Source organism: Xiphophorus hellerii, chromosome 16 (assembly GCF_003331165.1).
Source record: "Xiphophorus hellerii strain 12219 chromosome 16, Xiphophorus_hellerii-4.1, whole genome shotgun sequence".
Classification (NCBI taxonomy): domain Eukaryota; kingdom Metazoa; phylum Chordata; class Actinopteri; order Cyprinodontiformes; family Poeciliidae; genus Xiphophorus; species Xiphophorus hellerii.
In genome coordinates, this window is record NC_045687.1 from 12,814,185 (window position 1) to 12,839,610 (window position 25,426).

Below are 25,426 nucleotides of genomic sequence, written 5' to 3' on the forward strand. Positions count from 1 at the left end.
TTTTTCAGTCTTCCTGTAAATAAAAACGGACTACACACTAAATCTGTGAAGGACTCTTTTTTTTCTTTTTCAAAGGACATAGACACTCATGCACTCGCTCACACAGGATGGAGGGGGGAGGCGGTAAGAGGGGCACGGGGACGGATCTTGGAGTTTTAAGTCATCAGCCAACCAGCTCCCCTTGCTGAATGGATGCACGATCACCCAAACGCGAGGGGAGGCGCAATGGGCACAGAGCTGCTGGCTCTCTATATTCAGCGGCTCAGAGGCGCTCTGACACCATTCACTCCAGAGTCCTACACGTCCAAGGACCTGCGCGCAGACACGCTCTGAACAGCCCCTCACGGACTCCTTTCTCCATTGGAGATTAGGGCATCTTTTGGATTATTTTTCATTCAAGACTTTCAGAACAGAGAAAAAACAGTGCGCTTTCACTTGTCCTCAGAGACAAGCAGCGGTTTTTTTAATGTGTGGTTTCTCATTGCATTGGGTCAAAGTGTGAAGTCATTTTTTTTTTTTTTTTTTTGCTAAGGTGAAGGACAAGTGCAATGTGCGCTAGACTTGTTTATTGGATTTGCCTCAGGCGTGCGTAAGGAAGGTATATGCTGTGCTGGAGCGCAGGGCTTTTTCAAGAGGACGCAGCTCAATGTGAATAAAAAGAAGACTGCTAAGCCCGAGAGTTTCAAGCAAGTACAAGCAGCGCGTCTGGCCGACCTGCTCTGATTACACCGTTTCCCTCCCTGAGGGGATGGTTGTGGATCCTCTGGAGCCAGGAGCGACTCAGGGGCTCCTACGCGGCAGCACATTTTTCGTGTTTGAGGGAGACTTTACAGTAAAAGGAGATGAGAGCCACAATTTGCTGCTTCCTGCTGTGGACGACGTACCTGCTGGCCACTGCTGAGGTAAAGTGACCAGGTTCAACCAGGTTTTATTCCAATTAGAGTGCAAAGGTCCTCTCCTCAAGGGCCTCACATACATACACATAACACTGAAACGCGATGTTTAATTTAAACTCCATAGGAATGAAGTTTGAATTAATGCCTATGCAAAGAAAATCAAAACAATAAAACCACCACTAAGATGATTTGAGGCAGCTTCTCTCACAAGTGCGCCTCTCAAAGTAAACACCGCTGCATGCGCTTGGGCGCACAACGCAGTTATTTTTGGTCTTTTTTGGTGCCAAATCTGTTTGTAGCTTGAGGGCAACTGGGCAAACGTTTTGGTTGGACCAAGCGCGTCCATGGGAACCGCTCTGGCTGATAAAAATAGTTCCTGTTCCTGTAAGGGCTGTGCACGTCTTGCTCAACCCGAGGTGCCTGGATGAAGCGCGACAAGTGCAAAGGGTGCGAGGTTGCCGCTCCCGCAGTCTTACAGCCAGCGGTCTGAGTTTCGCGCTCCAGCTTAGAGGAAGAAAGTGATGTGTATTTCAGGGGTCTAATGTTGTTGATTATTCACTAAATTCGCAACGGATTTCTCTGGCACCTTGTTGCAAAGTTGGCTTCTGAAAAGATTTCCTCAGTTGAGCCTTTATTTATACAGCCAAACAAATCCCCATGTGCTTCCCAATCACTCGACACATCTCTAACCTTATTTTCTTGTGTGATTTCTTTGCCCCGCTCCCTGCCACAGAAGGAAGTGGAGTTTCCACAGGAGCTGATCGATCGACTCTCCAACAGTGAAATCCACAGCATCAGCGACCTCCAGCGGTTACTGGAGATTGACTCCATAGGTAAATTCTGCCTCTTGATACTTTATTTATTTATTTATTTATTTATTTATTTATTTATTTATTTATTTATTTTTTGCGCGGAATGTGTCTGCAAGTCGGATACCCCGGCTTTTGGATATTAATCTGATTAAACCTAACCTGAAAGTCAAGACTCTTATGTTGTGGCTTTATGATTAACCTAAATAATAGTTTGCACATTTGAAAACGCATGATCCAAGACAAGTGCATTTACTGCACACGTGATGAAGGGTGAGTTCAGTGAACTTGCTTTGTTGCCTCCAGACTGCCGCATGTTTTTGTGCCATAAATCCGGTGAAAAGTTGTAGCAGGTTGCAGGTCAAGCTGGCTTCTTCTCCCTCTGTGTCCCAGACTGTCTTACTGATTAAATTACATCTGTGTGCTGGAAGAACTTGTTTGCCTTCACATGAGCCTCTATTTACACAGGCTGCTGTCATATATCAAGTTCAGGGCTCCCTCTGTGCAGATTTGCCAACAGAAAGGGGTAATTATCTATCCTGCTTTACAACTCTCTAGATTTTACATTCAGCAAACAAAGGCAGAGACTGGAATTTGAGTTGTTTATAGGTTGTAATAGCAACGTTTTGTGTTTTCTTGAGCTTCCTCCACATATTTCAATGTATTTTATAGTGCACAATTTTACAATAGACAGAAATTGACTTGTGCTTATGTTGAGACTTTTTCTATTCAGCGCCTCTTAATTCAATACTTTGTAGGCTTTTGGATGCATGTTTTCTTCTAAATATTGACATTTGTCTATTCCATTTTGGAAAATAGTTTGAGCTCAATCAGGTTGGATGGAGAGCACCTACTGATACAAAGTGAATTGAATTTATGTCTAGACTTTGACTAGGCTTTTCCCACACATACTAAACCAATCTCTTGTTGATCTGAATGTATGGTTAAGGTTGCTGTTTGACTAGAAGGAGGACCTCTGCTCCAGTCCAGAAACTTTTAACTCAACTTTAGGATTTTTCCCATGTTTTCCCAGTTGTCGTCAACTGTGACCACCATCCCACATCATGATGCTACCACCTCCATGATTCACTGTTGGGATGGTTGAACCAGTTGCAGTTGTGCCAAATCTTTTTCATTCTATGACGATGAACTCTATCCATAATGTCACCTTGATCTAAACATCTATATAACTTTCTCCGTTTGTTAGTCTACATCAAGCTTATTACTCACCAACATTCTCAAACAAACTTCTGAAGCCTTCAAATTACAGCTGCCTCAGACGCTTGGCGTTAAATTGCACATGGTTGGAAATAGGTGATCTCTGAAGGTAATTGCACAGAACATTTTATTTGGGGGCATCAAAGTAAAGGGCCTGGATAGAAATATGCTTTTCAGAAGACCATATTGTCATTTCTTTCCACTTTAAAATTTAGCTCAATTATGTGCTGACCTATCCCATAAAATCCCAATAAAATATGCTGAAGTTTGTAGTTGGAGTCTAACAAAATGTGGGAAAGTTTTAGCAAAGTTTTATAGGATTTAATTAATAGAACAACCTCAGTGGTGGATTTAATTAACATTAAACCAGGCTGCTTTCCACAGCAGGCATCATTTTGCTTTACTCTGAGCCCAGAACATACCGCTTTGGTACCTCATAGATGAGAAAAGGTGTTTATAATTGAATTAACGTGTCTTTCTTCAAACAGATTAATGCTTTGCAGAGTAACAGCAGTAGGCTAATTATTGTTATACGAGGACATAAATCTGTCTTGAGGGTCAGCTTGGTCAGCCCTGGCCAGCCCATTAAAAGACCCCAGACGCCAGCCAGAGGGGTATTTTCAGAGCTTTTGTTGCAGATTGTTTGAACTAGCGAAGTTATCAGTGTTAGGCAAAATACTATGTAACATGACATCATCTAGGAGGGGAGATTTTAAAACATAGGTGAACTTTTCAGAATTAGCTTTTAATTGTTCTGTGATTTCTGTCCCAGGAGGGGGTGAAGTTTGGAAGTGGCAGGATAAATAGGGCGCCCAGGGGTGGCTTGCAATACCCCTGTGCTCAGTGCAGGCTTGCATTTGTTTTTACAAAGTCCCTGTCCTCAGCTCTGACTGTCAGATGAGATGACCCTGTTGAAGTCTGCAGATGGCTGTCTGGCCCCCGAGGTGCTGCTCTCCTCGTTATACTCCTCCTCCTCTCTGTCCCTGTCTCCCTTCTGAGGTGGCCCCTCGCCTGCCTGCTCTTATCTCTCTCAGTGAAGAACTTTGACAGAAAAGGGAACCTGACTCTTGGTAAGGGGCAGAGGTGGAGGAGGGAGTCGGAGACATCTTGAGACGGCACTCCGGCTTCAATCGGAGAAGCCGCAGGTTGTTGTGCAATCTGCTTTGTCTTCTGTCTCCCGCACAGTTAACAGATAACTCTGATACTTAAAGAGGGGAGTTGCTTGCCACCTGTTACTACCCACAACCGCAGAAGTACCCTGCTGCCTATTAGACTTAAGCCTACATTTTGTCAACTCAGCCACAAAACTGTTAAAAAAAAGAAGACAAATGAGAAAGAATGACAGATGAAGGGAGTCCCTTACACTGAAAGTCAACAACATGCTGGCTGTTTGTTCAAGGAGAGGGAGAATGAAAGAGAGTGGAGGAGAAGAAGCAAAAGGAGGGAGTTAAGGCCCTTAGCTAATGGAGGGAGTAATTTGCCAGTCTTGAAAGCCTGATTCATGGTAAGAGACTGTCTCCTGTCCTCTGGTCTCTTGTCTAGAGACTCTGGGCGTGTGCATACATCTTAGTCACCTGGAACCGGGAAAGGATCAAGCCCCCTCACTCCACTGCTGTAGTCTTTCCACCTCCCTTTCTTTCCTGTTTCTTATGTGACCTCTCTGTCAAATCTAATATAACTTTCCCTTACATCAAACTTTCCATATTTGCTATATTCTTCTCCTACCTTTTGTGTATTTCTGACAGTAAGAGATGAAAAGATTTATAGATTGGGATGTTATGTACAGTATGTGTGTGCTGGAGTGTAATGGTCTGAAAGAATGATAGCTCAGCCCTTTGTTTGACACCCAGTTTCAGCTGCAGGCAACACTTCCCTTCAGTGAACCTTTAGTCCTGGGTCGCCAACTGGTTGACTGACTCCATGACAAGCTGGAAGGAAATTCCCTGAACTGCCTCTGACAGACAGACCTGAAAAAAGAAATGATCAAAAAGCAAATAAACAACCGATCCCAGTGGTGGACGGTGTATAGTTTGAGGAAATCCCTTTGAATTACTTTGGTCGAATGCACAAAAAAGCTGAGAGAGTGGACTGTGTTTGCCCACAGTTGAACTCTGTTCAGATATGTGTACTTAAGGATTTTCCACATTATGTAGGATAATGAGAAGAGTTTCTCCGATTGTTATACAGTGTCTTTTTGTTCAGTGTACATGTGTAGAATAATCCTATACAAGCATGATATACCATAAGAAAGGCAGACCCACCCAGTTTGCAAATATAGTCAGACGCTCTTGGAATCCTGCAGACAAGCTTTAAAATTTTATTGCTGTTCTTGCACTTTTTCTTAATCCACCTTAAAAGTCTGGGTGGAGACCAAAACAAGCACGTCTTATCAGATGACCGTGAACATGAAAAAACTGAACTGGCTATGTTAGCAAAACATGTACTTTCCCCAAAAAACCACAAAGTGATTGAAAAGCAAACATTTGCAGTAAATGAGGGACACAGAACCACTAATTAGGCCTAAAATAAAGGTGACTGGGCCCTACCTGTCAAATGACCACTTTAAGCCTCTGTGTCTGTGAAAGCTGGTTGTTTTTTTCAAGTCAGTGCTGACTCACCTTCATCTTGTACAGCTAAAAAAAAGTTTAGCCTAGTCACTGAGGGAGGCTGACATATAATGCCAGCAATTAACCAGTGTACAACTGAACCTCCTACCTTCAGCCAGTGTTCTAGAAGTTACCATGCTTGCATGTTTAAGAGAACTGTATAAACCCTTTGGGAACATAAAAGATACTTTATTTCATTATGGCTATGTGGCCAACCAATACTTGGTTCTTAGAATTGCAGTTGAAGATTCTTACTTAATCCTGAAAATGCTTTTATAACAGAGTATTGCTCATCATTAAGCGAAAAACAAGAGTGCATTTTTTTTACTGCAGTCGCCAGATTAGCAAAGAGTCACATCTCTGTTTAGTCGTGTATTCCTTTATCTCTGCGGTGATGACTTCATGACATTGTTGTCTCTATCAGGAATACAATTTATAGCGTATTTCCCAGTACAGTAGCCAGACTAACAATGTGTCATATGTTTGAGTCATAACTTTGTTGAGACGCATGTCCATTTAACTTTGAGCTGTAGTGATGTCACAGGATTCTCTATAAATAACATTGTTTCTTTGAGAAATGTAATTCTTAGCATTCATTCCAGTATAGGAACCAGTGTATCACCAATTTATAGCTTCCAGTCATAGAAACATTCAGTTGTGTTCCTTGAGCTCCCAGTGCCTTCATAGAAACCTTTACGTATAGAATTGGTTTAATCAGAAATAAAATTCACTCTATCCTTCCAAATATCATAATTAGGTCATGACTGAGAGAGGCAGAATTTGTTCTTAATGTGACGAAAATGTAGAACATGATTTGTATTTAAATAGTTTATAACATCTTGAGGTCTTTGACTGATTGTTCTCTTCATCTAAAACCTTCAATTTGCACTTTAGGCCTCTTCGAAATTATTTAGGGAGATTTTTTTTCCTTTTCATTCCCACCCTTATATTTTGTGTGATAAACCTATGCTTAGTGTTAGGATTCATATAGTATCAAAGGCTTACAAGGATGCTTTAATTCAATTCTTACATAAGAAATCACTGTCTTTTTCCTACTTCCACTTCTTATCTAAAATTCTTGAATAAACAGTTGCAAATCAATCTTATAAACATTTACTTATCTGTTCAGGAGCTTCTTGATTACACTGTGTTATAACTAGGATTGAACTGCACTGTGTAATTGAATGTCAATGTGACTATGTAACTACACTGTACTGGAATGAACTGCATTTATTTTATTCTACTTAAATGTGTGTGAATTGGCGCTCATTGCCAAGATTTGTTGGAATTTGGTGCTGCAAAAATGGATCTGACTTAAAATTGTACAGAACAACATTTAGCTTATTTAAACTGAGTTGCAGTTCAAATGTAATCCTTTGTTGAGGTCTACCAAGCCAAACAGCGCTGCTGTTCAATGGGGTCTAGGTGCTTCTGGTAAAAATGTTTCTCCTGTGAACATGACAAGCAACATAAAAGTTGAACTTGAACTTGTTTGTTGAATAACCTGTTTGTGACATCATTAACATGCCGTCCTTCTGTTCTGACGAGGTACGGGAAACGATGTTGTTGAGGAGCACAAGCACCACAAGCACCACAACCACCATAAGAACTCGTCCCATCATCATGGTTACTACAATGAACTGAAAAGCTCCCAGTTGCACAGCCGACGCAAGAGGAGCATTGGTAAGACCAGTCGGAGCTCAGAAGTTGCATCATTACATGCGTGACAACTTGGCACACACAGCGTCAACATGCCCTGAAAATAATCTGAAGTCTCACTTCTAAAACAGAAGTTCCCAGGACATGAAACAGATCGCTTTACACTAATTTCCAACAAAGCTAACAGTTAGTGGTTTTTATACTGCTTTTTAAGGGGGATGAGAGGCACCCTAATGAAGTCATCTACCCAGTATTTATTTGCAATCAAGGAATCATGAGAAAGGGAGGCTAGAGCGCGGGGTTGACGGGGACGTCTGACACCAAGCCTTTTAATTGCCCCGAGGCTTGCAGATCTAAAGACACACGCGTCAAGGGAGAAATATATCCTCGAGCGTGGAAATTCCAGACATTCAGGGTTCAAGTTGCAGCTCGCCTCTTCCCTCAGTCAGATTTCTTCCTAAAATGCCACGCGGTACGATATCTGATCGAGGCGTGGAGCCTGCAGAGTGCATGCTCTCCACGTTACTCCTAGCAGTGGAGAAGTTGGACGTGGACGAAGCTGCTGGTCATGTTTCATTTATTTGTCCGGCACCATAGGATTATGAGATAGATGGCATTTTGGCTGCTCTCCACAGAAGCTCTTGCATTCAACGCATGATTGGAATTTCATCTCTACAGGATAATTATTAGAATGCAAACAGTTTTACACATCTCAAGCCATTGGACACAGATAAGACAAACTATAAAACAAAATGAGTGTAACATTTGCAAACATTTTATTTAAGCATATTTTAATCAGTATTTCTAAAAATAAATTATAACTCTAAGAAACTAAAATGGTGTGTTTTAAATTAAGAAAATCTTAAATAAATTGGTTATTTTTTTCTTTTACATTTAACTCTTTAAGTTTACAATTTTATATTCCCAAGTTTAAAAGAAACACAAAATAAGAATTAGGCTATGTTTGACAGACAAATGGGCAACCTCCCAGGGCGGCCTCTTTGGCATGAGATTACCCTACATACCCTCCTGTCTGAACCTCCCCCTGTTCCTCTGATTCTCTTATCCCCCCCCCATCTGGGTTGCGGATGCCATGGCAACGCCTAATGCATCCACTACCAACACCCCTCCAGCCCCTGTTGCTTAACTATCTAACGCTGGATACAAACGTCTTGCTCTAACACAAACATTCTCCCAGTTACAAGTTTTTTATGGCTCTTAACTTTTACCAAATTGAAATTTTCATCCACAATATAGTCAATAGACACATACCTACTTTGCCATTGAATGCTGGACACTACACATAAACAATGAGATAAGATACCCATTTGAATAAACCATTTCTAATCAATATATTTAAGTACAATATTTTTACAGACATAAAATAACTTGTTAGAATTTAGTAACAATTTCCTATTGTGTTTTCAAACCTTTGTGATTCATTTAAATAATGATACAACCCACAAAAATTCCTTTTTTGTGGGTTGTACACAAATGCTTTATGTAGCATTTGGATTAAACATCTGTGATTATTAAATTTCCCACCTGTTGAAGTAATGGCTGTCCTGCCAAGTCATGCTACGCTAACCTCAGCGAGGGCCTTTAGTGCAGCTGTTTTCTCAAGTTCCACATGTTCCTTAGACTTTTAACTGATATGAGATCAGGCTTTTGGAAAGTTTGTGTTCTTAACACTCCTAAAAGATGCTAGGTACGATATGAGGCAAGACAAGCAGCTCTCACATCAAGTGAGTCATCAAGAGTACAAGCAGCTGTGTGTGTGAAGATCAGATTCCAACAATACATAAGCACTTAGTTGAGGTCGGGAAATGCGTCACCAGATGTTGTAACATGCACAACAAATGCATTGAGCCACTGTCTCACTTCCAGTCGAAGAGGCCGTCCCGGCAGCATGCAAGACGCGGACGGTGATCTACGAGATCCCCCGGAGCCAGGTAGATCCCACATCTGCCAACTTCCTGATATGGCCACCCTGTGTGGAGGTGAAGCGCTGCACAGGATGCTGCAACACCAGTAACATGCGCTGTCACCCTTCACGCAAGCACCACCGCACCGTTAAGGTAAGACTGGATTCCTTAATAAACCAATTATCATCATCAAGCCAAGTATAAACATGTCTCTTACCCTCATGTGGTAAGTCTGTCTGGCTTTGTTTTCTGTACAACTCACGCTTCTCTGTGCTTTTTGGGAAAGTAAATCTGGAAATTTAAATCCAGTGCCTAAAAATTGTAGCATTCAACGTGTCTGAGATCTGCAAAAGTAGAGAGTTTGTCTGGCAAAATGTAGAAAAAAATTGAAATGCAAAAATGTTTACCTTCCCTTTGCATCCATCCATTCTCTAATTTCATTCACCAAAGAAGTTAAATAGATACTACAGTAATTTTAGAGCATCCATCCATCCATCCATCCATCCATCCATCCATCCATCCATCCATCCATCCATCCATCCATCCATCCATCCATCCATCCATCCATCCATCCATCCATCCATCCATCCATCCATCCATCCATCCATCCATCCATCCATCCAATCTAGGGTATCCAACAATAGTGCCCATCCTTCATCTTTTAGAGTAGCTCATCAGCATGATATTCAAATATCTAATTATAAAACACTATGAAACTTCACAACTTCATTGTGAAATTATATTTCTACTTTAAAATTTGACTAAAAGGACTGGGATATCTGGAATTCTGACATGAAAAATTTGACAGAACACTAAATCACATGCCAATATCTTATTTAGGAGAACCTCTCTTGATACCTTCCCACAAAATTGTCCATCTGACCTCTACCAATGTCTTTCCCTACCATTTGAAACCCCTTTCCATCACTCTGTTTCTTGCTTGGTGTAAGTTCAAGGTGAGAACATCAGAATGGTACAAATAAGAGAAGATGAAAGAAAAAGGAAAGAGGTAGCTGTTGGTTGGGATATCTGTTGAAGGAATTGCCCAGAGAGGGAAGCTCATGCCAGGTTTCAAGAAATAAAAAAACAATATTTGAGATTGTCAGAGTGTCACATGCTGCAGGACTGCTTCAACGTCTTCCTGTTGTTTATCCTTTTGTCTTTTGTGGAAACAGTGTGCCCTTGGAAGACAAAATGACAGTAAGAATGAGGAGCATAGCTTTCTTGAAAACATGTCCCTCTGCGCAGCATCAGAGGAGACATGGTGGCAGGAGATGAGATGAATTTCTCATTATATTTACAGTGGCGGTATTGAGTGGGCAACTGCTCTTTTCGGAGGTATGGGGACTATGCGGTCTGCCCTGTGGAAGTTAGAGACAACCAAGGTATAAACAGCGTAGCCAAGAATACTCTGACTGTGTTTGTCTATATCTGTACTTAATTATTGCTGCAGACAGCTTGATCTTGCCCAGTTACTGGGACTGCCAGAGTTGTTTTTCTTTTGCCCTTCATCCAAGTCTTTAAAGATCTCTGCCTGATAGACTAGTCTAGTCATAAAACAAATGCCAATCTGGGCTATGGAGCTTTTATTAATGGAAGTTTTTGTATTTTATTGGGATTTTGTGTAATAGGCTGTCACAAAGCTGCATTGAGGATGCATGGCTTTCAACAGTTTAGACAAATACAAGTTTATGGTTATGAAAAGTACTTCAAGCTTCGAAAATTTCATGCAGAGTTGTTCAATACATCATCCAAAATAGAAAAAAACCTGTCACTTCTAAGATATGGCTTTTCACGTAAACTGAACAAGATTGCAATTAATTGGAGAACTAACTGCGAGGCTCTTTGTAATGCTAGAGGACCCACAGCTCAGGTGGAATTAACTGCAATCTATGTAGGAGACACAGCAAACATGTGGAAGAAGGTGCTCTGGCCAGGTGGGACAAAATTTAAGGTTTTTGGCAACTTTCAAAATGTTCAGTATGCCTGAAATTGTTCTGCACATCACTTGCAACATAACATCCCCATTACGAAACAAGCTTTTCTTTAACAGATACACTGAAGTTGGACAGAGTTACTGGTTTGATGGATGGATCTAAGTTCAGATCAATCCTAGAAGAAAGCATACTAGGCCGCAAAAGACTTGAGACTGGGGCGAAGGTCATCAGGTTTTTGGTCAGAAATGCTGACTCATACTGCGGTCAAAGTCGAGAGTTCTGATATACCACACAATCATCTGTGTCTGTCTGCATGGAAGCGACTCAGCCTTTCTGTTTGCCAAACAGTTGGTGAATGTCATCCTCAATAGGAGCTCTGTCTGTAATCGGAGCGATGTAGAGGGATGGAAAGACGCTGGCGACAGCATTTCAAGACGTTCGGTTCAGCTTCACCCGGAATGCTCCATCCAGCTTTGTTTGTGTCCCCCTCATGACATGGGTGAAAAAATGGGCACACAGACAACAGACTGATATTTTGGGGGTGGCAGGGAGGGTGAAAGGCGTTTTGTCCCAAAGGAAGGCATCCCTCAGGGCTTTCTCTGATCAAGTGACATTCATCACATTGTGTGTAAGAAACATTATCTCAGCGTAAGGTTTGACTTTGAACAGAGGCTCAGTTTGTTCATTTTCGTTCTTTTCTTAGAAAGCTAAAAATTCTCTCAGACTGCCAAGGGGTCTGGATTGTTTTTCTTCTGTAAGCCAAGGATCAGCATAGAAGATTTCTGGTGTTTTCTTTCCACCTTATACCAACCTAGATTTGTCTAAATCAGCTCTACATCTGCTCTTATTCTGCCCATTCACTTGAGACTGGGTATTTAAAGGAAGCATGATAGGTCTGTGCAGGCCCTGTTCTGTACAAGCCTGTATTGTTCATTGGCAGGGTAGTGACTTTACAAAGTTCTAGTGAGAGAAAGCACATCTTCTTTACATAATAGTGACATAGCCAAAAAACATCTCATTGAGAAAAGAGTTTGAAATAGGCAGAAATGAGCTGGTGAAATCTAAATTTTTTGCAGAAAATGTAGGAAGGTTAATAGTTCAACTTAAAGCCGTGAAAGTGTTGGATTTTTGTGTAAGATTATGATATTGTGATCATCTCATACTGATACATGCTTTGTGACCTATATTACCTCTACATATATTTTTTCCCATAGAAAGTCATATTGAAAAAAAAATGCTTGGCACACAAACCAAGTAGATTTCTGAAAGAAAAAGTATTATACAGCAGTGAGTGATCGCAAGAAATGAGTAAAAAGTTGAGTTTACATGTTATGTTTACAAATGACATTAGGAAAGAGGAAGTTTGGAGACTCAATTGCAACAATACAAGCAAAACACGAGAACCAACCTATTAAATTAGCTTCATGATGTTCCTAATCTAATCTAAAGGGTGTATCACTTTTACCTTTTAGTAGCTTTTAATAGCTGGGAACCTATAATTGGCTTCCAAGCAAGCATTTTGCAGTGTTTAGAATGGGTTGTCAGGGCACATCTTTGTTGGACATGAGTGTGGGTGAGGGAGAGTGAGTCCTCGACACGATGCAAACCCAGATGAGGCCATTTGTGCAAAGCTGCAGCAAGAGGAAGACAGACTGCAGAGTAATGAAGTGTTGATGGCTACTGGATCAAAGTGGAGGACAATTGAGGCCAGGCGGAAATGGCCCGGTACAGAATGTGGGGGTCCCACATATCTCTCAGCGCCAGCCTCCAGGTCCTCGACCCCTACACGCAAACATACTCACACATGATTATCCCAGCAGACGGTGGGTCATGGCGGGGTACCGGGGGATAGCGGTAGCTGTACCCCTGTGGTTTTGTGGGATTCTGACTTACAGGGTGTTTCATAAATAAAAGTGTGGCGCTGATACAGTGAGAATGATTTATGGTTATGTGAGGGACAGGATAGGGGGGGGGGTTCAGATGGGAGTGAGGGGCCTCTGTGTTTGAAGTGCCTTGCAGCTGTGAATTATTTACCCTTTGATTCAGTCAACTCTCCTGGTGGATGAAGCAGGGTGAGGGAGTTTGTGTGAACATGGCGGGGCAGGTCGCAGACCATGGGAGTGTCTGAGATGTTGGCTACTGCTGCAGAGGCTGGAACACTTCAGCAGGGAGAGAAGCAGTATTTTTTAAATCATATTTGACTCAATAGTCTGTATTTTTACTTCACTCCTTCCCTGCTGTCCTCCCTCCTGCTCCTCATGCTTCAGCCCATCCAGATCTCCTCTCTGCACACTTCAGTGTTGGAGTCTGATTGTCTGATGTGTGAAATAGTTGTTCACTCCCTCTGTCTCTCCTGAATCTGCAAATCTCTAATTTTACCCCACTTGTCAAGTCTCTGCATCATCTGTGCTCTTTCATTAAATCTCATTCACTTTTCATCCTTTGCGTTGCTTAGTAATGTCCCTTTCTGAAATTATGGTTTCTGTCTATGCACTTGGAGTTTGCTTCTTTTTTTTCACTTTTGACTACTGCAATAAGGCATGGGCTGGTATGAGACTCTCACGGTATTTTAGTATTGGTAAGATAATTCAATACAAAAATCTAAAATAGGATTTAATTGGTCTCATATTGATTTTACAACATTTATTTCAATTTCAATTAATACTCTAAAGCTATGTGTTGTCCTAACTTCACGTACCTCTTAATACTCTGCTCTCTTTAGTGCAACACAAGTTTAAAAAACAGATATTTTAATGGTACTTACTCAGGCAATAACTATAATAATTCTTTTATTAACTGTCCTTTTGGGGATATATTTAAACAGTTGTATTTATCGTTCTTAAAAGCCATCAAGCTGACTGGCAGGATGGAGCAACATGTAGGGGTGGGGTACTAATTTGTGCTCCCTACAGCTGGATAAAACTCAGGTTACTTTAGTCATTTTTTCCTTGCTGCCCCTTTAAAGGAGTTTAAATCATAGAGATGAGTTGAAGGAAAAATGTTGTATTTTTGAAACCGTAAAGTTTTGGGTATGAATTGGTATGGTTTTGTGCACAAGCTAGTTCTTGCATCAACGTCAGGCGCACTACTCTCACTGTAGCTCTTATTTCAAACAGTAGATGTCACTGCGTAGTCTGTAAACAGTAATTCACAACTGAAGAAGAACTTAGAACAAGTGTATTTCCTATATACAACTGTGGTCACACAGTTTCACTTTATAAGTGTTGCTTTTGGGCAATATTGAAGCCTATGCAACATTTTGCAAGAAATGAGCCTTCAGACTTCAATCATTCGCATGTTTGTTAGACCAAATGTGCTTTGTTAATGTAATTTCTTTTCTTTTATTTATGTCATTGCACAAACAGAAATAGTAACAGATGGAGATGCACAAAGCCTCTCCTTTCTCCTCTTTTTTCTGGGCAGTAAACACAGACTGTCTCTGTTGCCTGTTTTCCCTCCTGATGGATGAATTGTGACCCTACCCAGCCTCTTTCCACCCCTCTCCATTCTGCAAACATACACATGCACTTTTTTTATTTATTTTTGCTCCAATCTGTCACTGTTCCAGTTTGCCATGGCCCGCAGTGCACATCCACATCCCTGCTCTGTTTTGCTTGGAAGTCCGGAGCAAAACTTTCCCCTTCCTTCATCATGCTCTCATCGTCAGTGTTCTGTGCTCAGGGAATTCCCAATTAGCCCCGACTCGGACAAACGGCTTCACACAGAAGGGTTGCTGGTGACACTGGGGACAAGCCAAAACCAAGAGGGGGTGTGATTCCCAGACCCTCAAGCCTCACCCCCAACCCTCTGGATTGGATATCATTCCACTGCCACTCAGGGGACTCTTTCTCAGGGCCTGGATTTCCAGGGAGTTTAAAGCTGTTTGATTTATACAAAGAGAGTGTGGGGCCCTGTGTCGTAGCATGGGAGAGGGGTGCTTTCTTATCTAGGTTTTAAATGGGAAGTCACTGACTGTGCAACAGAGTGTAAGTCTCTGTTAATAAGACAACAATGCACAGAAAGGCTGCAACAAAAGTCCTCATCAGCGCTCCCTTCTAACACAAGAAAGCAACCCAATACATCTAGGCATCTAGATGTGATGAAGGCAACTTTCTGAAGTTTACACTGTGCACCGGAATTGAGAAGAAAGGCAATGTATGTAACTTGAAACGTGATATGGCATTTTGTATTATATTGCCAGCCCAGCATATTTCAGAAACTGCTGGATATGGTTTTTAAAGACTCAACTAAAATATCAATTTAAAGAGAATGATTAAAAACAATACAAGGGGCAGTTGTGTGGATGAAAATGCCTATTGAGGTCAGAACTCAGAGGGAAGAATTTTACACAAACTCAGTGAAATTGAAATTGAGATCGATTTCATGGACATGCAAATGACAAATCAGGATATGGACCACATTCTCCTAGGAAAGTTTTTGACATCGTGTTGAATTTTACCAAGAATATTTAAGGGAGTTCTGATGGAGAATCCCGTGCCTTACTTGGTATTACACCATGTTCCAAATTATTATGCAAGTGGTATTTTCTCAGATTTTCTTAAATGGTCAATGCAAATAATGGTCAGTATAATTTTCAAGTCATGAACTATTACAGTAAATTTTACTGAGCAAAGCTCCCCAGGAGAACAGTATTTTTTCAAAAATAAAAAACTCAAAATGCACTGTTTCAAGTTATTATGCACAGCAGATTTTCTAAACATTTTCTAGATTATAAAGAACTGCAAACTGTCATTCTTTGAATATGCAGCATTAAGTGGTCACATGTACTAAAATCAACAGCTATTTCAATCAAAAACATCTTACCTTGTCATACGGCACTACACTATGTGATGATTTTCGTCAGCAGAGAGATCCTTTCTCTTTCCTATATTCCTTGAAACCTGTGGCCTGCTTAATAATGTGGAACATCCTACTTGAGTAGATTTTCTTTAATTGAGCTCACCAGACAAACTAATCAACCCAGCTCTCTGAAATTAATTATAGTGATTCAAAGAGCTCTGACACACAATACCATCTATAAATTTAATAGCACAACAAAAATTTTTATCTTTATGACACTTAAATCCAATTTGCATAATAATTTGGAACATGGTGTAGGAAGGTATACCTATAATTAGAAATTATGTTTGTTTGCTTGATATGAGAGCGATTATGGTTCTGTTATGTGCAGGTCATCGAAACAAATGTGCCCCTGGGCTTCACATCCAGGGAGGCCATAGCTTCATCCTTCTGTCAATAGCTGTTTGTTTGGCCCGGCAGAGCTTGTGTGTGTCTTAGTCATTAAGATTAGCGTCAGCAGTAAGTCTTAGACAAGACTTTGTCTTCTTTGCTTCCTGCTCGCAACTTCTGGAGCAGTCGCTTAGAAGTTGCGAGCACAGACATTCTTGTAACCGGCATCAGCAGACAAGCTGTCCGCAAAGGCAGCTCCATCTTTCATCCCTTTCTCCTTTCATCCGTATTTTCCAGTAAGATAATTGGATTAAACATTGGCAGCGGTTTTCTGAGAAAGTCGTGCCATTTGGGGATGTTTAGCACACTTTTTGTAGATAAATGCAAACCTTTGATAAGTTTTCTATCTGTCGTGTCAGTGTTGGTTTAATAAATTTCCCAAATGGGTAACCCAGAAACTCAGTGTTAATAGGTAACACATGAACGCCTTCTAATGCAAGTCATGATCATAGTGAGGTTCTCCTTCCCGTCCTTAAATAACCACCTCTGTTTGTACACACACATGCATACTCCCCTGCGAGAGCTAATGAGAACGGTGGTTAACCTTCCTACTCCTAGTTTCTTCCTCACTCTGGCCTTTCACCCGCTCCCCTTCTGTTTCATGGCTCGGAAACAGCAAACACATCCACCAATAACCCAGACACCATTGTCCTCTGTTTGCTCTCCACATACCTCTCCTGCCTGCTTATCCTCTTTTCACTGCCTTTCTTCTTCTCTTCTTTTCCACAGATAGAAACTATTGCAAATGAGTGGCTGCTAAAAACTGCTTGCCCTTTGCCTTTTAGCTGCCGCAGTTCCCGTCGAACCGCCCCCCCTATCCCCCCTGCCCCCCGCACCACAAAAAGCAACTCTCTGTCTTTTTGAATTTCAGCATTATTGTTTGTTTTATCAGACAGGGATTGGTATGTTGATTTGTCTGCATGACTGACTCACCACCAAGAGCCAGGCTTGGCACTGTGCCATCATGGGATAGAGGAAAACAGACTCATTGGTTTTGTGCGTGCAGAAGCTTCATGCCGAGTACAGGACTGTGTTGCTCATATCGCTGCTGAGTGCTGGGAGGTTGTCAGCCAATATCCTTTCTCGTGCTGCAACTGGCATAGGTGAAGCTGAGGAAATTGTTTCCCTGTGGTTCCAGAGCCTTCAGGGATGATTTGAGATGTTACCTTTCTTGGTGTTCAGGTCAGCGGGGCAACAGTATGTGCCCAACTTTTCTTCTCAGTTGCACAACAATATCATCATAACCTCCATGCAACCTTTTCTACTCAGCTTTCATCTGAGCTTTAATCAGTAGTGTATTGTTGATGAAGGCTCAGAACATTCATAACCCTTGGATTGGTAGTTGTAACAAGCTGTGTCTTGGAATGATTGGAATTCTTGTTGCACTTTTTGTGCTTGTTTGACCATTTTCTGAGCTTAGACCTGATAGTGCAGAGCCCAGAAAAAATATTCTTTTGAACTTTATACAAATTTTGTAACATTGCAGTCACATATTTTATTTTGTACAAATAAAATATGTATAGTGATTTACATTTTCTAAATCATGAAACTGGGTGCAAACTCACATTTGATTTCCCTGAGTTAATAAACTAAGTAATTCATAGCTGTGAGTGTTTTGAGTTGTGTCTCTGGCCTCTTTGCACATTTTTTTTCCCAAATTCTTTGCTAACCAAATTGATTTAGGTCTGGACTTTGACTAATACTTAATAATATACTTTGTTCTAAGCTTTTACATTAGTAGCTGTGACTGTATCCTTGGAATTGTCCTGTTAAATGGCGAACCTCTGTCACAGTCTCATATCTTTTCTACCTCCCAACACAGAGGTCCACAAACCAGTCAATTTGTGAGCAGTGTGACCATCAGCAGCATAGAAATCACCAAACAGGTCTAAATTTTCTCTGTGTCCTGGAACAGTCTTCTTTTGTGTGTGTAGTACTGAAAGCATCCATCTGCCTTCATTGACGTGCTTGATATAAAGGAATATCAGCAAAGGAATGCCTTCTTGCATATGTCAGAAGTGTGTACTCTGCATAGTTTGTGGGAAGTTGCAAACAGGGCCGGCTTACTTTCAACAGTGTCTGTGGTTGTATGGTGACAAAATATAAAACGGTTCAAGTATTATGAATATTTTAGAAGGTACTGTAGATTTTCTACATGCAAGCAAAGCAGAACGTTCCATAATCCATGTAGAAACACGGCTTAAAATCAACATGTTGAGGCAAGGTGAATGAGTTTAGGTGTCTGTTTGGATGTGGATGCTTTGGGTCGGAGCTGAGGGGATCTCCCAGCTTCTTTTCTTTTGCCAGAGCAAACCTTCCCAGGGCCTGAGGGTGCAGTATGCTCTATCCTACCCCTCATCCCTCTTCCTTCAACTCATAGCGGGGTCATACACTCCATTCAGATCCGTACAGACCATAGAGCACACAACAAGTGAAACCTAATGAATCAGGCACTGAGGAATGCTCCTGTCACACTCCAAACACAACAAGCAAAGCCTTAGCTGAGTTTTTTATGAATTGGTTCATGCATGTGCCATCAGTCATGGGACTACATCTCTTGATGTTTGCCAGTGTGCAAATAGAGTGTGCATTCATTGACACACACAGGGAAGAGTAAATGTGCAGGAGCCTATAGCTAATCTTTCTCCTCTTCCTTTCCTTAGGTAGCCAAAGTGGAGTACGTGAGGAGGAGACCCAAGCTGAAGGAGGTCTTTGTGAGGTTAGAGGACCACCTGGAGTGTGTGTGTACATCACAACATCATGTGGTAGAACACTTAGATGCAGAAACAGGTAAATAAATACAAGCTGGGATTTCCTTCACACCTTCCTTGAATGATGTTTCCGAAGTCCCTTTCAAATGTTGTGTTTGTTATTCTAAAGTTTGATGGCCGAAATCCTGCACTTACACTTTTGTCACTGTGCACACCTCCTTATTCTCTCTGTCTGCTTTGGGTTAAATGAACCTTTACCTCCAAATGCTTCCAAGCAGACATGCACACCTGCAAGGTGACTCTCTGTTTGAAAACTGTAAAGCTTTGAGCCTTGCTCTGTGAGAATTTGTGTGTTAAGGGTGTGTGTTCAAGGGCTGCTTGGCATGACAGCAGTTAACGTGCCTTGATCTGAAGGTTTCCTATATCTGTGTGCAGATAAGCGCTGTAATGTGCGCAGATAAGGCACCTGAAGAATTTAAACTGAGCTAAATTTTTGCACTCTCTGCTTCTGTCCCAGGGCTGTTGAGGCATCTTTAGTTTCCATAAAGCCTGCTTCTTGCTTTAAATCCTCCTTCCTTTTCACCCTCCCCAACTTTTGTGTTTTCAGGCCATCGTAGGGTTAAAGGTAAAAAAAGGAAACCTAAAAAGCTAAGGCCCACCAAGGACTTATTGGTGACATAATAAAGGTGCTCTTATTACCCAAAGTCCACTGCAAGGCTGTGACAGGACACAGGTAGGAATAGAGCACTGAAGTCACCTTTTGGTGTCACACTGGCCCAACCAAGGCCAAAACTGGGCCTGCCAATCACAGTCACCAATCACAGTGTGAGGAGAAGGAGGGCTGCCAAGTTTTACCTCCATGTCCCAATTGTGCATGTTGAATTTGTGGCCTCTTGAGCATGCTCACTTTGTATATGTGTTTTGTTTCACAGCAGTGGTCTTGCGACTTGTTGAGTGCATCAGCAGTTTGTTTTGTCTAACCTCTAAAGAGGCACCCTTCTCTCTTAATTATCTCTTGCTCCTCTTTAAGTTACAGTGCCTTGCAAAGTTATTCATACCCCTTGAACATTTTCACTTGTCACTTTAAAAATCATAAACCCTCAATTCCATTTATTGGAATTTTACATAATAGACAAATGCCAAGTAATGTATTGTAAAACAATCCCCATATTTCTCTGTCAGGATAGTATGTTTAGAGTAATGTGCTCATTTTCTTTTTGCCAATTACAGTTGTACTGTATATTTTCTATTTCAGATGATGTTTTAAATAATCCTCCTTGGAAACGATTGTTTTATTACTTAGAGTTTAAAAGTAAACAGGACTGAAAACAAATGCTCATCACATTTCTCAGATTCAAATAGTTTATTGTATAAAATACTATTAAGATACATTGCTAATTCGTGCTTTATGGACAAAATGTGACAGAGTTCATGGGGTGTAAATACTTTTGGGATTGACTGTATCATCACATTTTTTTTCCCTGTACTATCCTTTGTACACAGAAAAATCACCCTGAACATAACTGTGCTTCAACTGATCAAGTTGTTCTGTATCTGGGGAAACTTAATTCAGAACATTATTGGTGTGCTGTGTCAGTTTGCAGGAGATGCATGGATTCAAATGCCGAGGTTGGGATGTGATTGCAGAGATCTACAAAGATTTCTTTTGTAATAATGAAATGGGAGTCTTTTTGCATTTGTGATAGTAATTTCAGCTTTGTCTCTCTGTCCTACAGCAGATGTGAGGTGAAACCTCCCAGACTAAGGGGCAGCATCACGGGATGGACCTAAACCAGAAGAGGACACCATCTTCTTTGTCTCTCCACCCACCATGCAAACATTGTTTAAGGAAAATATACTTTCTCCAAAAAGTCTTGAGACTGAAAAATAGACAACAGACTAAAATACAGAATGCCAAAGGTGCTTTCAAAACCAGTAATGATGAGGGCAACTGAACTGTGCTGCTGATTACGAAGTAAAAAAGAAGATGCCATGAAGCTCAGACTTCAAGAGGATGGAAGGAATTTGGGATGAACAATTCAAAAGACACGCAAAATGGAAAATAGACTGTGGGATCAGACTTTTTTTTTTGTGAATCCAGTGCTATAACTCAAAGTGCCCTGTTTGTATAGAAAAACTGTTGCATTCATAAGAAGAAAGCAAAAGGAAGATGGGAATAAAGATGCAAGGAAACAGTTTGGGAGTGTTCATTTTGCAGGACTATAAGAGGCAGCAAACATTGAAACTGGTGGACAATTTGTTCTAATTAAGGAAGAAACAGCCACAGAGACTTCCGGTTTTGAAATTGCCTTACCTGCTATGTACATATAAATCTAAAAAAAAAAAACGGAGGATGCGCCGCTGCTTACAAACTATTTATGCGTGTGGACATTTGCTTTTGTCACTTTCAATCTTCAAGAAAGGACAAAAAAATATGTTTTATTAATTTTCGCAGACATACTGATATGTTTGGTCCAGTCCTTTGCTTTCACCAGTATCACAATCTCAGTGTCATTTTTGTTTTTTAGCAGTTTTTTTTTTCCATCGTCAACCATGTTTCGTATTATATTGCAGTATATCTGATTGATGTCAAGTCTTGCATATGGTTCAGATGTATGTGTGCAAGGAGGAGATGTGAGAGTCAGTAAAGGAAGATGTTTTATTTTTGTTATGAAATATATTATGCATACTTATATCCAAGCAGGAATTATGTTTTCTTTATTTTCTTTTGAAAATGCAAATAATTTTAACAGATGGTCAAATTGGTAAGGTTGAAATCTGTTTGCATCACTGTTGTGCAAAGGGTATAAAAAAGGAGAATCAATAGCTAGTGGTGGTTTACATTTCCTTATGCTGCAGTCAGGCTCCTTTTTTGAGACAAACAAACAAGTAGATATCACAATATATTGATGACAATCTCATAACTGTGCCAGAAAAAGCACCACAGTGTGCAGATCTAAGTAAACATGTAGTTGGAGCTGGGTCTGAAAATGCTACAGGTTAGTGAGCTGAATCCAAATTACAGACATTTTTGTCTGACATCCATGTCAGAAGTGAAAGAAAATTTTATGTGCGCTTGTGTTGAATTAAAGATACATTCCTTGTTTTGTGTAAGGATACCTGTAGATCAAAAATCTGTTAATGGATGCTAAAAACTTGTAAATGCAGCAGAAACTCACTATCCAGCAGAAATATAACCGGAGCTACCGTAGGATGGAATGGTTTTGATCAAAACACATTTATGTGCTGAAATGGCCCAAACAAAGTAAAGAATCCAGTTAAGAATCCTTGACTAAACTAGAATACTGACTTTCTTGTTAGTTTCCAGTGATCTGTACTTCTAAATGTGTAAAAAAACCCAACAACATAAAATTATACCATAACATTGGTCTTATTATGGTATGCAAAATGTATCTAAATTAACAGGAAAATTTGGTTAGAGGTATTTTATGTCCATATCATGAAGCACAACTATATAAGTCACTGAAGTCCTTTTTCTTTCTTTTTTTTTTTACACATATTTTTAGTGATTGTTTTTTGCAAACTGAAAATCCCTGTCTACAAATAAATTAAAGGTTAAATTAATCCAGGTTACAGGGTGTTGCTTGCTGTTGAGCAAAATTCAATGGTTAACATTGATAGACACATCTATGATATCCTGGTTTGGATTGAAAGTAAAAATCTATATGCCCTGTTTAAGAGGTACATTTTGAGCTCACATTTTGTGTGAACATACCTGTGGATTGATTTTCTGTCATGTTTAAAACTCTGGGTTTAGCTTTGCCTTTACTTTGATTGCGGGCACAATAAGCAAAACTTTTTTGCAGTGCAAACATTTCCACAAAGACACAAAGGTAAGTTGTGTTGTATAGATAGTTGTAGATTGTGTATTTGTAACAAGAGGCTGTTTTTCACACATATCTCGAAAGCTGATAAGGAAGATGCCCGCCCGATCAGCTTCACAAGTGCACATGTTATGCCTCGAAGAGCAAAGTCCGCCTTGAAAGAGTGAATGAGTGAGCAAAGCAAATCGACGACTGCATGAATGCCCTCCTTGTTTAGTCAGGCTTTACTCCCAGTGTTGACAGGAGAACAAATCACTCCACCCTGTGGAGGGAGCTTGCTCTTTATGCACTCATGTACAATCAGGACAAATGATGAGTTCACTGAGGTGGTCTGAAAACATTACAGTGCTGGCCTGACCTTGCACCCTATCTGAACAAACAACCGCTTCCTTTACCAGTGAGTTAACAGTGATGAATGTGGATCAACAGCAGAAAACTGGGATTATTTTTACAACGCAAAGGGAATGTCACCAGAGTAGAATCACATAAAAAATCTTACGACAGCTTGTGATTTTTGGAAAAGCTGACTAGTGCCATGTTCATGAGGTGGATCATTTAACACTGTTCACATTAAGATTACATCAATGTACGGTCGTATTTCCTCTAACTCAGGATCCACGCGTAGCGCTCATACATGATTAAACAATGCCATTATGCTATATGTTAGACTTCCGTTGGACAAATGTGCAAATAATCATAATTCCTTTGTTTTCAGTAATAAATGCATTTCTGTTAATGAAACTGTTAAATGTTTAGTTCCAAAACTTATGCCACGTATTTTTGAAAGCTATCACATGCTAAAAAAAGACAATTTAATTAATCATGTTATTCAAAGTACAAAATAGTTACAATAGCAAACAAACAGGCCTCAATTTAGAATAAAATGTTGCAAAACCAAAGAAAGGTTAGATAAACTATCTACGGCAGAGCTTTTTTTTTGCAACTTTTTTTTGCAAAAAAAAAAAAAAAAAGTTGCCGAATGTCACTCTTCTACAGTTACATTGGCAAGTGTAGCTTGTTTGATTGAGCAAGAGGCAGCAAACGTTTTAAACACTTGAATTGTTTTAATTGGCTAAAGATTAAATCAGCTAAAACTCCATATGAATAGCTCTTAACCTTCCACAAACGAGGATTTAATTTCTTTTCTACACACTCATTGCTATAATTATTACTGATTGTGCATTGACTGAAGCTGTACACAACAGTAGAAATTCAATATGATCTGGTTTCACCTGGGTGTGGGTCCATACCAAACTAGAGATGCCAAGAGACTTATTAACTTCGAGCTCTTAAAATCTTCTAACAGGACTAAACATTGTGTACTATTTGTCAAATGTGTGAAGTTTACTTAAACAAGTACTGCAGCTGCAGGCATCCCAAAAAACCACAAGTGAGGATGGTGATGTAAAGGAAATAAGAGCTTTTGCAGGTTTGCACAGCGAGCATGAGCTGAGCTTTACTCTAGTACACATCAGGAACAGACGAAAGGTTCAGGGGGCTTTATTGCTTTTCCCAAGGAGCTCACCCTAATCCCAGGGTGGAGGGACATGAAAGTCCTTCTCCTTTCCACTTCCCTGCTATACACCCATCTTATTACCTCAATAGGAAGCCAGATAAAGAAAGGCAACACATGAAAGAGAAGAAAGGATCAGAGAGACAGCAATTCGACAAGCTAAGGGAACGGGAGGGATAAAGTCAAAAAAAGTAGAGATAAAAGGAAGAGCACAGGAATTGATTGATTTTATTGTTTTTATCTGACATGCACGGCTTTATTTTAAAAAGGCGAGGAGAGAGGCTGAAGTGGGGATTTAGAGTGCATGGCGTGTTCACCACACAGAGAAAAGAAAGCAATATGTCATGGTGTGGAAAGAGGGAGGAGGAGAGGGGATACCCCGAGGAGTGAGAGTGCAATAGGATGGAGACAGGGGGTTGGAAAATAAAGAAAAGAGGGAACAGCGTGGACTCAAGATGTGGATAATCGGCACCACGGCAAGAGAGGCCAGACAGGTCAGCTCTTAAGTGGACGTGCTTCTATAAACAATACCAGAGGGGCACAAAGGTCAGGCAAGGTGTGAAAAGCGGGCTGCTGAATGGGCTTTATATCGCTGTGTGCATGTATGCCTTTGCATGCGAAAGTCTGCAAATGTGCGTGATTGTGCATGCATATGAACAATACAGAGGAGGTCTCCCAGTGTGAAACACGGCCCACTGGAATTTTAGGCTCTTCCAAAGAGCAAACTGAGATTTTAATGCCTACAATACAAAGGGTCGGAGTTCAGGGTTCACAGATCATAAGAGGATGTGGCAAGTGGTGCTAAATGAATCGTCAAGCTTAGATCAGCTTCCTCTGGTTCTGTATTACAGCTCATAATACTCTAAATGCATGTCTCTGAAGATGTTATCTAGATCTTAATGAGCAACATTGTCAGGATTAGCCATGGCTTTTACCATCATTTCTTACATCCCGCCATCTGCCCCTTAACTTTTTTCCCCAATTTCCCCCCCTGTTATGTTTCTCCTCTCTTCCCCAACCTGTGGCCTCCGGGTTTTGAGGAAAGGCAGAGGTGGCC

General features: G+C 40.7%; 1 protein-coding gene across 3 annotated transcripts; it reads left to right on the top strand.

The window, feature by feature from the left end:
* The first annotated feature begins 221 nt into the window (after nt 1–221).
* On the top strand, nt 222–22,596 carry pdgfab (platelet-derived growth factor alpha polypeptide b). 3 transcript variants are annotated; one of them, XR_004342450.1, is made up of 7 exons: nt 222–902; nt 1,633–1,729; nt 7,078–7,212; nt 9,076–9,266; nt 18,964–19,090; nt 19,619–19,744; nt 20,748–22,596. XR_004342450.1 is itself a non-coding variant. In XM_032588011.1 (6 exons), the coding sequence occupies exons 1-6, from the start codon at nt 843–845 to the stop codon at nt 20,759–20,761; spliced, it is 627 nt and encodes a 208-aa protein (XP_032443902.1). In that variant the 5' UTR covers nt 232–842; the 3' UTR covers nt 20,762–22,596. The 3 variants fall into 3 exon arrangements, 1 of the variants encoding a protein (XP_032443902.1); XR_004342449.1 differs by having other exon boundaries at nt 224–902; nt 1,630–1,729; XM_032588011.1 differs by lacking the exon at nt 19,619–19,744 and having other exon boundaries at nt 232–902; nt 1,630–1,729.
* Nucleotides 22,597–25,426: the final 2,830 nt, after the last annotated feature.

What these genes read in the sequence shown, in the direction of transcription:
- pdgfab (XM_032588011.1), top strand. Translation starts at nt 843, where the DNA reads ATGAGAGCCACAATTTGCTGCTTCCTGCTGTGGACGACGTACCTGCTG. An exon ending in ACTGGAGATTGACTCCATAG is followed by an intron (nt 1,730 to 7,077) that starts GTAAATTCTGCC and finishes TGTTCTGACGAG; the next exon opens with GTACGGGAAACGATGTTGTT. An exon ending in AGCACCACCGCACCGTTAAG is followed by an intron (nt 9,267 to 18,963) that starts GTAAGACTGGAT and finishes TCCTTTCCTTAG; the next exon opens with GTAGCCAAAGTGGAGTACGT.